Source organism: Oncorhynchus masou, chromosome 13 (genome assembly GCF_036934945.1).
Source record: "Oncorhynchus masou masou isolate Uvic2021 chromosome 13, UVic_Omas_1.1, whole genome shotgun sequence".
NCBI lineage: Eukaryota > Metazoa > Chordata > Actinopteri > Salmoniformes > Salmonidae > Oncorhynchus > Oncorhynchus masou.
The window spans coordinates 59,282,220-59,298,051 of record NC_088224.1 but is presented as its reverse complement, the minus strand read 5'-3'; the positions used below and the strand labels follow the sequence as shown (position 1 = coordinate 59,298,051).

Sequence of the window (15,832 nt, the reverse complement as noted above, 5' to 3'; positions counted from 1 at the left end):
TGTGGAGCGACGCTCACGTGAGACTCCAGCGCGTCAAAAGGATCAGGCAGACCGCCACTGCAGTGAGAGTCCTGTGTATTACCCTGGGGATCGTGTCTGGCTTTCTACCAGGAACCTCCCACGTCGCCTGCCCTGCAAGAAGCTGATAGTGACGTTATAGGTCCAGATGTCTGTATCCCACTCATTAAGGAAGGGGAATTCATGTCATGACACAGATTAAATTATATTTGTTACTTTATTTATTGGTAGTCAGTGCTATGTCAGGTGCGTCTATTTATTTACAGCAGGTCTATGAAAGAAGATCTGTCTGTAATTGCGAAATTGTGTTTCATTAACATAAAATCATCACACAACAATTTATATTCAAGCACACCATGGGGATAGTGCAGTTGACTGGGGCACATGAACGTGTGTTACTGTCCGGGGCTGTGCCGGTGAGTTTTTGTATGTGAGCTGTTAAAGGGTTGGCTGAGATCAAGCTGTTTGGAGGTTTTGAAGACCTCTGTATGTGTGGGAGAATGATTGTGTGTGTCTCTTTCTGTGTGAATTAGTACATTCACAAGCAGTGAGGTACCAACTTATAAAAGTGTCATATCTGATATTAACTGTATTAAATACATATATCTAAGCTTTTTAATGTACACCAAGTAACATGGCTTCACCATAAATTTCACTGCATCTGATATTTGAGTGCTAATTTTACACTCTTGAAAAGTTCACCCAATTAGCACTTATGATTAGCATTGCTTAGCTGGTACTGTTGATGTAAAATCAAATATATTCAATCAGGTCCATCCTTAAATTCTAGATCACCTCGTGTATATGTGATCAATAAACACACAGTACCCGCCAAGTTTGGACACACCTGATTCAAGGGTTTTTCAGAATTGTTACTATTTTCTATATTGTACAATAGTGAAGACATCAAAACTATGAAATAACACATGTAGTAACAAAAAAGTGTTAAATCAAAATATATTTTATATTTGAGACTCTTAAAGTAGCCACCCTTTGCCTTGACAGCTTTGCACACTCTTGGCATGCTCAGGTAGTCACCTGGAATGCATTTCAATTAACAGGTGTGCCTTGTTAAAGGTTTGTGGAATTTATTCCCTTAATGCGTTTGAGCCAATCAGTTGTGTTGTAACAATGTAGGGGTGGTATACAGAAGATATCCCTATTTGGTACAAGACCAAGTCCATATAATGACAAGAACAGCTCAAATAAGCAAAGAGAAATGACAGTCCATCATTACTTTAAGACATGATGGTCAGTCAATCTGGAAAATGTCAAGAACTTTTAAAGTTTCTTCAAGTGCAGTCGCAAAAACTATCAAACGCTATGATGAAACTGGCTCTCATGAGGGCCACCACAGGAAAGGAAGACCCAGAGTAACTTCTGCTGCAAAGGATAAGTTCATTAGAGTTACCAGCCTCAGAAATTGCAGCCCAAATAAATGCTTCACAGAGTTCAAGTAGCAGACACATCTCAACGTCAACTGTTCAGAGGAGACTGCGTGAATCAGGCCTTCATGATCTAATTGCTACAAAGAAACCACTACTAAAGGACATAAATAATAAGAAGAGACTTGCTTGGGTCAAAAAACACAAGCAATGGACAGTAGACCGGTGGAAATCTGTCCTTTGGTCTGATGAGTGCAAATCTGAGATTTTTGGTTCCAGCAGGCATGTCTTTGTGAGACAGAGTAGGTGAACGGATGATCTCTTTAAGTGTGGTTCACACCGTGAAGCATGGAGGAGGAGGTCTGATGGTGTGGGGGTGCTTTGTTGGTGACACTGTCTGAGATTTATTTAGAATTCAAGTCACACTTAACCAGCATGGCTACCACAACATTCTGCAGTGATATGCCATCCCATCTGGTTTGCGTTTAGTGGGACTATCATTTGTTTTTCAACAGGACAATGACCCAACACACCTCCAGGCTGAGTAAGGGCTATTTGACCAAGAAGGAGAGCGATGGAGTGCTGCATCAGATGAGCTGGCCTCCACAATCACCTGACCTCATCCCAATTGAGATGGTTTGGGATGAGTTGAACTACAGAGTAAAGGAAAAGCAGCCAACAAGTGCTCAGCAAATGTGGGAACTCCTTCAAGACTGTTGGAAAATTGTTCCAGGTGAAACTGGTTTAGAGAATGCCAAGAGTGTGCAAAGCTTTAATGAAGGCAAAGTGTGGCTACTTTGAAGAATTTAAAATATATTTTGATTTGTTTAACACTTTTTTGGTTAAAACATGATTCCATGTGTTATTTCATTCTTTTGATGTCTTCACTATTATTCTACAATGTAGAAAATAGTAAAAATAAAGAAAAACCCTTGAATGTGTAGGTGTGTCCAAACTTTTGACTGGTGCTGTTCATACATACATACATACATACATACATATACACACACCTCATACAATCACGAACACTCACACACATCTATAAATACTGTATATTTATATCATGTTCTTCTATCAATAAAGTTGTCCACTGAGTCCAGGAAGCCATTTAACCCAGCTTGCTGGTATATCCACCTTTGATGAATCCAAAGTAAGTGGCCATTGGCTTGTTTGGTCATTGTGCTACCCTCCCAAGCCACAACCAACACCATCCTACATGTTAATCTGTTTCTGCATTACTCAATGAGGCTGATGCGTCCTCAATAACCATTAGAAAAGCTTCCATCTCCATTCCTGGTAGGCTTGCCTCTCCTGTGTACTGTATTTCCATGCCTTTCTATCATTTGAGGAGTGAGATATTATCAGCGAAGTCCCCAGCTCCAGATGGGCGGAGACAGCGGGAGAAGCGCCACTGGCACAGCATGAGGCACAGTGGCAGCATGAAGAGGGCACAGATGCCTGCCATGATGTAGGCAATGGTCATCAGGGTGGACTCGTCCGTCTGTGGGATGTTGTAGCCGCAGTCCTCCAGATCCACGCCGTGGAAAGGCCCCTCGACGGAGGCCGTACGGAACTCATCGTGCACTGTGGCATAGAAATACACATAGATCAGGACCTTACATACAGGCACACACACACATAAATCCATCTTTAATATGTCTCCTCCACTTCATCTACACTGATCGAAGTGGATTTAAAAATTGACATCAATAAGGGATCATAGCTTTCATCTGGATTCACCTGGTCAGTCTATGTCATAGAAAGAGCAGGTGTTCATAATGTTTTGTTCACTCAGTGTATATACACTGAACAAAAATTTAAACACAACATGTAAAATGTTGGACCCATGTTTAATGCTCTGAAATAAAAGATCCCAGGAATTTTCCATACGCACAAAATTTCTCTCCAATTTTGTGCACAAATTTGTTTACATCCCTGTTAGTGAGATTTTATCATTTTCCAAGATAGTCCATCCACCTGACAGGTGTGGCATATCAAGAAGCTGATTAAACAGCATGATCATTACACAGGTGCACGTGTGCTGGGGACAATAAAAGGCCACTCTAAAATGTGCACAATGAAATAGATGTCTCAAGTTTTGAGGGAGCATGTAATTGGCATGCTGACTGCAGGAATGTCCACCAGAGATGTTGCTAGATCATTTAATGTTCATTTCTCTACCATAAGCCGCCTCCAATGTCGTTTTAGAGAATTTGGCAGTATGTTCAACTGGCCTCACAACCAGCGGTGGAAAAGTACCCAATTTTCATACTTAATAAGTAAAAGTAAAGATACCTTAAAATATAATTACTCAAGTAAAAATGAAAGTCACCCAGTAAAATAATACTTGACTAGCAGCCTAAAAGTATTTGGTTTTTACATGTACTTAAGTCTCAAAAGTAAAAGTATAAATAATTTAAAATGTCTTATATTCAGCAAACCTGACGACACAATTAAAAAAAAATGTTTTTACATTTACGGATAGCCAGGGGCACAGTTCAACACTCAGACGTAATTTACAAACAAAGCATTTATGTTTAATGAGTCTGCCAGATCAGAGGCAGAAGGGATGACCAGGGATGTTCTCTTGATAAGTGCGTGAATTAGACCATATTCCTGTCCTGCTAAACATTCCAAATGTAACGAGTACTTTTTGGTGTCTTTTGGAATATAGTAGAGTAAAGGTAAGAGTTGTAAAAAAATATAAATAGTAAAGTAAAGTACAGATACCCCCAAAAAACAACTTAAGTAGTACTTAAAAGTACTCATCGACGGGGTTGTAGTGGAGCAGGTTGAGAGCTTCAAGTTCCTTGGTGTCCACATCAACAACAAACTAAAATGGTCCAAACACACCAAGACAGTCGTGAAGAGGGCACGACAAAGCCTATTCCCCCTCAGGAAAATAAAAAGATGTGGCATGGGTCCTGAGATCCTCAAAAGGTTCTATAGCTGCAACATCAAGAGCATCCTGACCGGTTGCATCATTTCTCGGCCTCTGACCGCAAGGCACTACAAAGGGTAGTGCATACGGCCCAGTACATCATTGGGGCTAAGCTGCCTGCCATCCAGGACCTTTACACCAAGCAGTGTCAGAGGAAGGCCCTAAAAATTGTCAAAGACCCCAATCACCCCAGTCATAGACTGTTCTCTCTACTACTGCATGGCAATCGGTACCGGAGTGCCAAGTCTAGGACAAAAAGGCTTCTCAACGGTTTTTACCCCCAAGCCATAAGACTCCTTAACAGGTAATCAAATGGCTACCCAGACTATTTGCATTGTGTGCCCCCCAACCCCTCTTTTTACGCTGCTGCTACTCTCTGTTCATCATATATGCATAGTCACTTTAACCATATCTACATGTACAAACTACCTCAATCATCCGGACTAACCGGTGTCTGTATGCAGCCTCACTACTGTTCGTTTTAGATCTTTACTCACTTATTGTTCACCTAATACCTTTTTTGCACTATTGGTTAAAGCCTGTAAGTAAGCATTTCACTGTAAGGTCTACACCTGTTGTATTCGGCGCATGTTACAAATAAACTTTGATTTGATGGTTTGTCATAGGGCATAGCGTTATGTCTTATAAGCATCCGGGTTAGAGTCACACTCCTTGAAAGCGGCAGCTCTACCCTTAAGCTCAGTGCGGATGTTGCCATTTATCCATGACTTCTGATTGGGGTATATGTACGTATGGTCACTGTGTTGCGATGTCATCGATGCACTTATTGATGAAGCCGTTGACTGATGTGGTATACTCCTCAATGCCATCGGATATTTCCCGTAACATATTCCAGTCTCAACATCAACAGTGAAGAAGCGACTCCGGGATGCTGGCCTTCTAGGCAGAGTTCCTCTGTCCAGTGTCTGTGTTATTTTACATATCTTAATATTTTATTTTTATTGGCCAGTCTGAGATGTGACTTTTTCTTTGTAACTCTGCCTAGAAGGCCAACATCTCGGAGTCACCTCTTCACTGTTGACGTTGAGACTGGTGTTTTGTGGGTACTATTTAATGATGCTGCCGGTTGTGAGGCGTCTGTTTCTCAAACTAGACACTCTAATGTACTTGTCCTCTTCCTCCGTTGTGAACCGGGGTCTCACACTTCTCTTTCTATTCTGGTTAGAGCCAGTTTGCGCTGTTATGTGAAGGGAGTAGCACACAGTGTTGTACAAAATCTTCAGTTTCTTGATTGTTGCTGATAATGGGCCTCTGTACGCCTATGTGGATATTCCATAAAAAATCTGTCAGTTCCAGCTACAATAGTCTATTACAACATCAACAATGTCTACACTGTATTTCTGTTTAATTTGATGTTATTTTAATGGACAAAAACAAGGACATTTTTAAGTGACCCCAAACATTTGAACGGTAGTGTGTGTATATATATATATATATATATATATATATATATATATATACCATCTCCCTCTCTCCCTCCTTCTCATACTCCCTCCATCCCCCCTCACCATGGCAGGTACTGACGGCAAATCCGATGCGTTTCCTCTGGCGGTCGAACACCACATAGAAGCCCTCCATGATGACGGCGCCCATGACGGTGCCCGTGCTGGACTGGGATACGGCAAACTTATAGCAGTCCTCCTGGGCCGAGGCCACGTCCTCCACGGGCCGCAGGTACTGCTGCAGGGGGCACAAAGAAACAGCGGACAGTCAGTAGAGAACAACAACAATGTATGTTAAGTGTAAACGAGGAGAAATACAGCAATAGGCTAATAAGCTCACTGCACTGTTTTGTGCTTGTCTATGCAGTCTGGGTTTGGTGTAAGCATGAATTAACCAGTCCACGCATGAGTGAGGAATTTACTCACTTCTTTCACATTTTTATACAAGCATATTATCAATGTCAACTGTTGCTAGTCGAAGGTTCAAAGACAGAGCTGGCTGCCTCTACTGTCCCAATACAAGCTGCTCTCCACTTCTATCTCATTTCCATTGAAACAGGGATTCCACTAATCACCACTATCTCCAAGGTCCAGTCTCTCATAGGAATAACATACATCAAATACTCTCTGACGTTCTCAACGCATCTAAATTGAATGAACAGTGAAAGGAGTTTAAGAGAGGATCATCACTAGCTCATTGAATTGATGAATTGAAGGTACCGGGAAGTACACAGACAAACACTGTTACCTGTGGGAGAATGGAGATGCGGAAGGACTGGTTGCGGTTCTCACTCATTAGGTAGAGCGAGATGACAGGGAAGATGTGCCACGGGGTGGTGCCAGCCTGCCAGCACACCAGCTGCTCCCCCAACCAGAACCCAGAGGGAAACTGCTCTGTCTGATAGGGAGACATGGGGTTTGTGCGTGTGTGTGTGTGTGTGTGTGTGGGGGGGGGGGGGGGAGAGGGGGATAGAAAGAATATTTAGCAACTGCAGAAACTAGAAACTAGAGAAAGTTGATAGCCATGGAAGTATTACAGACATTAGACCTGAGAAAGGGGATATCACATGACACTAGCTGAAACTGGCAGCTAGAAAGATGAGAAAGAACAAAACAACAGAGAGGGGGAGTGTGAGAGAGAGGAGAAAAGGTATGAGGAGGAACTCACAGACGAGGCAGCCTCGATGGCCTTCACAGCTGCCTGGAACACTTTACGAGGGAGCCGGAGGTTAGTGGTGCCACTGTCCACAATGCTCTTATCATAGTTGTACTGATAGAACCACAAGCCAAGAGAGGAAACAAATTGTCATTCTTTATTCACTGTCACTTACTGCACCAGTATTAGTGATAAAAGGTCAACAGACAGGTATTCAGGGTTAAATAAAGAGAATACAGGAGCAAACTAAAGAGAAAAAGAGAAGGGACCACTCATACTTAAAATGTAGGCACACATGACTATACGTCGTTTTGGATAAAAGCATCTGCCTAATGGCATATATTATATTATTATATTAAAGAGAAAAATGTAATGACATAGAGAGGAAAATGTTGATTGAATGATTATCAGAAAAACAAAATGTTATCAGCAAAACCGTTAGCTCCAGTACCTCCTTGCAGTCCATGTTGAGATCCTGACCATTGACCTCAATGCGCACAATGATGACCTCATAATACCACTCCCGGCGGATCGGGGTGTACCACAGGTCTCCAACGTAGAGAGAAGAATCCACTCCACCGATGATCTAAGGAAACGGAAATCAGACAGTATCATAGGATGGGTCCAAACTCTCAACACACTTTCTATCTCATATTGCCTTTGCAACACAGATTATAACTAAACAATACCGACATACAGCACCTACCTGGCACATACCATCTCTATATAAACTCAGCAAAAAAAAGAAACGTCCTCTCACTGTCAACTGTGTTTATTTTCAGCAAACTTAACATGTGTAAATATTTGTATGAACATAACAAGATTCAACAACTGAGACATAAACTGAACAAGTTCCACAGATATGTGACTAACAGAAATGGAATAATGTGTCCCTGAACAAAGGGGGGCTCAAAAGTAACAGTCAGTATCTAGTGTGGCCACCAGCTGCATTAAGTACTGCAGTGCATCTCCTCCTCATGGACTGCACCAGATTTGCCCGTTCTTACTGTGCGATTTTACCCCACTCTCCCACCAAAGCACTTGCAAGTTCCCGGGCATTTCTGGGGGGGGAATGCCCTATCCCTCACAATCCGATCCAACAGGTCCCAGGCGTGCTCAATGGGATTGAGATCCAGGCTCTTCGCTGGCCATGGCTGAACACTGACATTCATGTCTTGCAGGATATCACACACAGAACGAGCAATATGGCTGGTGGCATTGTTATGCTGGAGGGTCATGTCAGGATGAGCCTGCAGGAAGGGGTACCACATGAGGAAGAAGGATGTCTTCCCTGTAACACACAGCTTTGAGATTGCCTGCAATGACAACAAGCTCAGTCCGGTGATGCTGTGACACACCGCTCCAGACCATGACGGACCCTCCACCTCCAAATCGATCCCGCTCCAGAGTACAGGCCTCGGTGTAACGCTCATTCATTCAATGACAAACATGAATCCAATCATCACCCCTGGTGAGACAAAACTGTGACTCGTCAGTGAAGAGCACTTTTTACAGTCCTGTCTGGTCCAGCGATGGTGGGTTTGTGTCCATAGGTGACGTTGTTGCCGGTGATGTCTGGTGAGGAACTGCCTAATAACAGGCCGGCAAGCCCTCAGTCCAGCCTCTCTCAGCCTATTGCAGACAGTCTGAGCACTGATGGAGGGATTGTGCGTTCCTGGTGTAACTCGGGCAGTTGTTGTTGCCATCCTGTACCTGTCCCACAGGTGTGATGTTCAGATGTACCAATCCTGTGCAGGTGATGTTACACGTGGTCTGCCACTGCGAGGACGATCAGCTGCCCGTCCTGTCTCCCTGTAGCGCTGTCTTAGGCGTCTCACAGTACGGACATTGCAATTTATTGCCCTGGCCACATCTGCAGTCCTCATGCCTCCTTGCAGCATGCCTAAGGCACATTCATACAGATGAGCAGGGACCTTGGGCATCTTTATTTTGGTGTTTTTCAGAGTCAGTAGAAAGGCCTCTTTAGTGTCCTAAGTTTTCATAACTGTGACCATGGTTGCCTACCGTCTGTAAGCTGTTAGTATCTTAACGACCGTTCTGAAGGTGTATGTTCATTAATTGTTTATGGTTCATTGAACAAGCATGGGAAACAGTGTTTAAACCCTTTACAATGAAAATCTTTTTATGAATTATCTTTGAAAGACAGGGTCCTGAAAAAGGGATGTTTCTTTTTTTTGCTGAGTTTATAACTCTCTTTGTTACACTAACACAATACACAGCTTCTGTGTATTTCCCTAAAACAGAAAATGTGTCTGTGTCTTTTCCTATCTACTGTATGTCTATTTCTCTTGCTCTATCTCTCTCATCTCACCATGCTGCCACCCACGGTAGCACTGCCCAGGCTGTAGTTCTGGGTGAACCCTGCACCACACATCTGCAGGGAGAACAGGTTAGGCACGGGGGTCTGCCGCACCAGCGAGTCAAAGAAAGGCTCCAGCATCTCATCAGGCTAAACAGAAAGGGGGGGCGGGGGATTAAAGGATTTAAAGATGGGAAAAGGATAACTACATTAAAGTGAGGGGGAAAACATCTAAAACAATCCTGTGGTCATTTTAGCCATCTTGTTGACAACAAGCCTAAACTGATATTGTATCTCCACAAATCCATCACTGTGGATTTTTCACATTACTGAATAGTGCTGTCTCTCTACCCTCACCAGTGACCCCCTAGCTGATCATTCTCACTCTCCCTTTCCATCTCCCTCTTCCCCCTCTCACCCATGTGTTTTCTACCCAGACCATTTCCCATTCTTCTCCTTCTCTCTCCCCTCCTCTCACCCGGGCGATCTCGGCGTAGGCCAGGCCCAGAATGCCCTCCCAGTTGGATCCGTTGATGAAGAAGCGGTCCGACTGGGTAATGGCAGCAATGTTGGCACGGAGCGAGGCGTTGGGGCCGTGTGGCACAGACACCAGGTCAGTGCCCAGCTCACCCTCCCAGCGGCCCTGGGTGTAGGGTACGTAGACACTGCGCCCAAGGTCGCGGTAGGAGTTAGACCTACGAACAGCAGCGGAGAAAAGGGGCTTACTGTATAAGCCCACCAAGGGAAGTATGTGCAGAGTCATCTAAAAGGGAGAGATCCCACTGAGATTCACTCGTCAATGGGATTCATATTTAATATTATATTTAAAGGGATAGTTTACTCAAAAAACATATTTTAGTATGTTGCCCATCCGGCCACTGTTGATAGGGTCCCAAAGCATTGCGCATGTCAGCAGTAAAGTTTTCAAGAAAGAGCACTTTCAATGTATTGTAATAAGATCCCATGGTACTCACAGTGAGCGATGGTAGTATCTGCAGAGGAAAGGGTGAGCAGCTGCCCCGACTGCAAAGTTACTGCTGCCTGTGTCCACCAGAATATTCAACTGATTCCCAAACACACAAACACAACATAGTTGTCATTACATATTCACTGGGCATTTTTCCAATGCTAGGGCTATATTATGTGGTAGCTATATGTGGTGTATGTCGGTGTGTGTGTGTGTGTGTGCGTTATCGAGTCTTCCAGTGTTAAAGGACAGAATACATTGAAATACACTGATGATAAGGACATTATCCCGGTTACCTTGGAGACAATCATGCCTATTCATAAAATGATTCCCTGCAGCTGCTGCTAAAAGCACTTCTTCATTTCAGCCATTTGGAGTCACTTTCTCTCTCCCTCACCTCCTGGCATTGTGGTACTAGCAGTTGAAGCTCATTTGCAACTGGCAGTTGCTATGTATTGGTTTCTTTTGCTCCAAATGTCCTTCTCTTTTCCTTTCCCTCTGCATCCAACCCCTAGGCTGTTCTCGGATTGCCCTCTCTCTCTCTCTCTCTCTCTCTGTCTCCCACCTTCCCTCTCCTTTCAGTGTAAGTATCACATTTTGCGCAGTTAGTCAATCAGACTGGCAGCCATGTTGTCTCTCTGGTGACCAGCAGGACCCTGATCAATAATAGATATGCTCCAGAAATATCCAGGGATGCATCCTCAACTGGCACCCTATTCCCTATATTGTGCACTACTTTTGACCAGAGCCCAAGTAATGCACTATGTAGGGAATAGGGTGCCATTTGGGACATAGCCCAGGAAAGTTCTTCTTCTCAGTGGCAGAGCCAAGAGCCTGAAGGACTGTGTGCATGGAAGAACCCCCAGCCTGCCTTAGTCTCCCAGTCCCACACACACTCTCCACACAAATGCCACATGCACACACACACACTCCCACTAACAGAAACATGTCACTTGAGATACACTCATCACATGCACCATGCTGTTCCATAACATATCCATGTCGTCTTCTAACCCTCTATCACAGAAGTGTTAATTGGGTATGGCAGTTGCCCTACCCTACAACACAAACTATTTAAAATAGGCTGCTAAAATCATTTAAATCCCAATTAGAAGGCAAATGCATTTTTCCGTAACTGGCTGGCTGACTTTAGGACCATGCAGACACCTGGGAGCAGGAGGGAAGGCTGTTTGTATGGATGGCTGGCTGGCTTTATGGAGAGAGCATCACGCAGCTGCAGGGAACAGCGCCACTTTTTCTCAAAACAGTGCAGAGGTACAGATGGATGTAGTAGATTGCTTTGGCTAGGTAACTGCTGTTTGACTTGACATGAAACTAAACTAGAGTTTTAATCCCGGTGCTGAGCTAGTGAGTAGCAGCTAATTCTTGTATGACATGTTTGTAGCACAGGAGGCTGGTGGCACCTTAATTGGGGAGAATGGGCTCATGGTAATGGCTTCAGCGGAATTGGTGGAATGGCATCGAATACATCCAACACGTTTCCATGTGTTTGATGCCATTCCATTTGCTCCATTCCAGCCATTAAAATGAGCCATCCTCCCCTCAGCAGCCTCCACTGGTTTCTAGAATGTTCAGTCCCCTATTGACTGAGGTGAATGAAGCTACAGCAACAAACTGATCATGTCTGGAGTCATGTAAGCTTGTTTTTGCTGTGCTCCAAATGCATTTTAGAATGTTTACATTTTGTAGAAATACAGCAAATGACCTTAAGTTTTCTAAACATTGCTTAGAGGAGCATGTCCCTTTACCATCCATTCCCTGGGTTTACAGCAGCTGAAATGATGTTCTACTATGTACACATATCACATAAAAACACTAAGCCTTGCAAACACAGATACATTGCAATGAATTGTGGGGGATTGTGTATAACAGTCTGTGTGGATCCATTTGCATGTTATATGATATTGAAATAAATAAAGAATCACCTTAGCATTATGAGGTAGTACTGTAAAGAGTGATTTAACTTTAACCTTCAGTCAGCCTCTTGGCCCACACTCTTCCCTTTCTCTCTCTGATTGTAGTGTAGCGGGTGTATTTTGGTGAGGAATACGCTGACGCCTCACAATTGATTTGTCCTGCCCGCATCCTGCTTCCCTTCAGACACACCACCCGAGACGCCTGGCCTGCGGCTGCATCCTGACACACACACACACACACACACTTCACTCTTGCTACGACCCTTCTAAACTTCCTCTAGCTGGCAGAAGCCTAGAATCCCTGTTGCAAACCTCATCTATTATTTTAGGGACTGTATGCATGAAGCATCTCAGAGGAGTGCTGATTTAGGATCAGTTGAGCCTTTTAGATCATGAATATGATTACAGGGGGGACCTGATCCTAGATCAGCACTTCTACTCTGTGATGATTGATACATACAGCCCCTGGTTTACATCTTTAAGTTGATTTGACAATCACACATTTAAGTGTGTGACAGTAAGTAACAGTCCATATCTGGTGTGGTCACCAGCTGCATCAAGTACTGCAGTGCATCTCCTCCTCATGGACTGCACCAGATTTGCCAGTTCTTATTGTGATATGTTACTCCGCTCTTCCACCAAGGCACCTGCAAGTTCCCAGACATTTCTGGGGGGAATGGCACTATCCCTCACCCTCCGATCCAACAGGTCCCAGACGTGCTCAATGGGATTGAGATCTGGGCTCTTCGCTGGCCATGGCAGAACACTGACATTCCTGTCTTGCAGGAAATCATGCGCAGAACGAGCAGTTTGGCTGGTGGCATTGTCATGCTGGAGGGTCATGTCAGGATGAGCCTGCAGGAAGGGTACCACATGAGGGAGGAGGATGTCTTCCCTGTAATGCACAGCGTTGAGATTGCCTACAATGACAAAAAGCTCAGTCCGATGATGCTGTGACACACCGCCCCAGACCATGACGGACTCTCCACCTCCAAATCGATCCCGCTCCAGAGTATAGGCCTCGGTGTAACGCTCATTCCTTCAACGATAAATGCAAATACGACCATCACCCCTGGTGAGACAAAACCGCGACTCACGTTAGTGAAGAGCACTTTTTACAGTCCTGTCTGGTCCAGCGACGGTGAGTTTGTGAGGACCTGCCTTACAACAGGACTAAAAGCCCTGAGTCCAGGCTCTCTCAGCCTGTTGCGGACAGTCTGAGCACTGATGGAGGGATTGTGCGTTCCTGATGTAACTAGTTTTTGCAGTTGTTGTTGCCATCCTGTACCTGTCCTGCAGGTGTGATGTTCAGGTGTACCGATCCCTGTGCAGGTGTTGTTACACGTGGTCTGCCACTTCGAGGACGATCAGCTGTCCGCCCTGTAGCTCTGTCTTAGGTATCTCACAGTTCAGACATTGCAATTTATTGCCCTGGCTACAATTGCAGTCCTCATGCAGATAAGCAGGGACCCTGGGCATCTTTCTTTTGGTGTTTTTCAGAGTCAGTAGAAAGGCCTCTTTAGTGTCCCAAGTTTTCATAACTGTGACCTTAATTGCCTACCGTCTATAAGCTGTTAGTGTCTTGACGACCGTTCCACAGGTGCATGTTCATGAATTGCTCATGGTTCATTGAACAAGCATGGGAAACAGTGTTTAAACCCTTTAGAAAGAAGTTATTTGGATTTTTACGAATTATCTTTGAAAGACAGGGTCCTGAAAAGGGGATGTTTCTTTTTTTGCTGGGTTTAGTAGTCTATACAGCAGGCCTTTGTGGCACTTTGTTTGGTTTGTATTACTGTAACAAAGCAGTATGGTAATGGTATCCTTTTGAGTGTATTTTAGTGTGTTGCATAAATAGTTATTAACACTGGATTCATCTCTATGGTTGTATTTGTATCAATGTCTCTAAATGTTAGTGAGTGGATGGAAGCCAGTGATGGTTTATCCTCCTAGTGGCATAATGAGAGTGTCCTAGGCAGGGCATAACATTGGCTCTGTCACACAGTAATCCCTGTGGTGTGCCAGTCTGTACCCTGCAGCTGCTTAGCTGCATCACACTGGGAATTATCCCCCCCCCCTCCCCCTCTCTCTCTCTGCAGAATTAAAGGCTTCATTCTCTCCTTCTCTCACATGCAAACACAGGCACAGACACACACATTTATTATTGTCCTTCTCCTTCTTCACCCTCTGTCATTTTAAAGGCCAGGTTACCAAGGTTTACGAAGGCCAGTGTTTCTTAATTCTGGTCCTGGGGACCCAAACAGGTGTACATGTTTTTTCCCTACTACTCATCACCTGATTCCACTAATCAAACGTTTGATAGGGTACGTTTGACGTGCCACAATGCAGAGGATATAAGGCACAGGTGCGCAAAACGTCATACAGGGTCAACGGAATGGGCGTCTCAATAAGAGAGAGAGAGAGACAGAGAGAGAGTGAGAGAGTCAGTCAGTCACCTTCTGTGGCGGTGAACCCACTGCCATCTCCACGTAGTAGCCCTGTCCAGATTTTCCACGGAGGTTGTCGACCATGTCCACGAAATTGATGCCCCTGACCCCTCTGCTCCTCCGCGTAGCCCTGGAGGAGCGTTGTGGAGCCACGTGCGGGGGTTGGGTTTCGGAGAGAGGGCCCTGCCGCAGTGGGAAGTGGATAGTCAGTGGACCAGAGGTGTTTGTTTCAACTTCAGCCTCGTTGGTGCCGAAGCTGACACCCACAAACAGGGCGACAATCGTCCATAAAAATACCATCCAGCGAGGACAAAGTGCATCCATTTTGAAATGTTATTTTAGGCTTTATATTTTAGGACACTTAATTTGCGCACTCGACCGTCTCCTTTCGGTTTGGCATCATTAGAAATGCTGCAGAGTTGTTGTTTATAGCACCAAGATCAAACGCTGATGCTGCAAAACAATTGATAGTTGCAGCCATAATGCAACAATGTTGACATCTTTATTAAAATAAAGCGGAGTTCCCTTGATTTGAAGATCTGTCCGTGTACAGATGCTGTCGTATCGAACGCTTTGCTGCCGCGACCATATACTTTGTCCACACCTTATAACAAAAATAACAATAATTTACAAAATCTTTGATAAACGATAGAAATATCCATGTGCCAATCGTCTATAGTTGTCGACAAAACAATCCAATTCAGTATAATAAAATCAACAACTGCGCAAATAGGCCGATAATAAAAGAAAACAGAGAACGCCTGAATTAGAGATTGTTCAAAAAGGGCTGTAGTCCCAATATCAACAATCTAGAGGCCCGTCACCCGTCCGATCATCGTTCTGTCACACGACCAAAAATCCCAGTCAAATAGACCAACATAATCCGCATCACTCCTCTGTGCATTCTCTCCGCTACCTTCCCACATTCACCCGCTTCCTCCATCAATCCTGCATCATTTTGTAACTGAGCGGAGCATCTCCTTGCAAGCGCAACCTCAGTTGGGAAATAGGAGCGCACAGGGCATTGTGGGTATAGTAGTTTTTCTATGTAATCATTGGCATAACAGAACAAATAGCCTTTAATAAAAATAGCTTATAATAAATCATAAAGCAAAAGAGAAAATGATTTCAAATTGGTCTTTATTGACATCATTTGAATAACAATATTTTCCACTTTAAACAATTAATCCCCCTATAT

The 15,832-nt window shown here is 44.1% G+C and overlaps 1 protein-coding gene across 1 annotated transcript; it reads right to left on the bottom strand.

The window, feature by feature from the left end:
* Window positions 1-221: 221 nt before the first annotated feature.
* Window positions 222-15,591, bottom strand: LOC135552702 (beta-secretase 1-like). The gene is made up of 9 exons (XM_064984487.1): window positions 14,644-15,591; window positions 10,258-10,346; window positions 9,762-9,978; window positions 9,296-9,433; window positions 7,415-7,549; window positions 6,976-7,077; window positions 6,556-6,705; window positions 5,874-6,045; window positions 222-2,987 (listed from the first exon to the last, which is right to left on the bottom strand). Exons 1-9 carry the CDS (start codon window positions 14,956-14,958, stop codon window positions 2,743-2,745), a joined length of 1,563 nt encoding a protein of 520 aa, XP_064840559.1. The 5' UTR covers window positions 14,959-15,591; the 3' UTR covers window positions 222-2,742.
* Window positions 15,592-15,832: the final 241 nt, after the last annotated feature.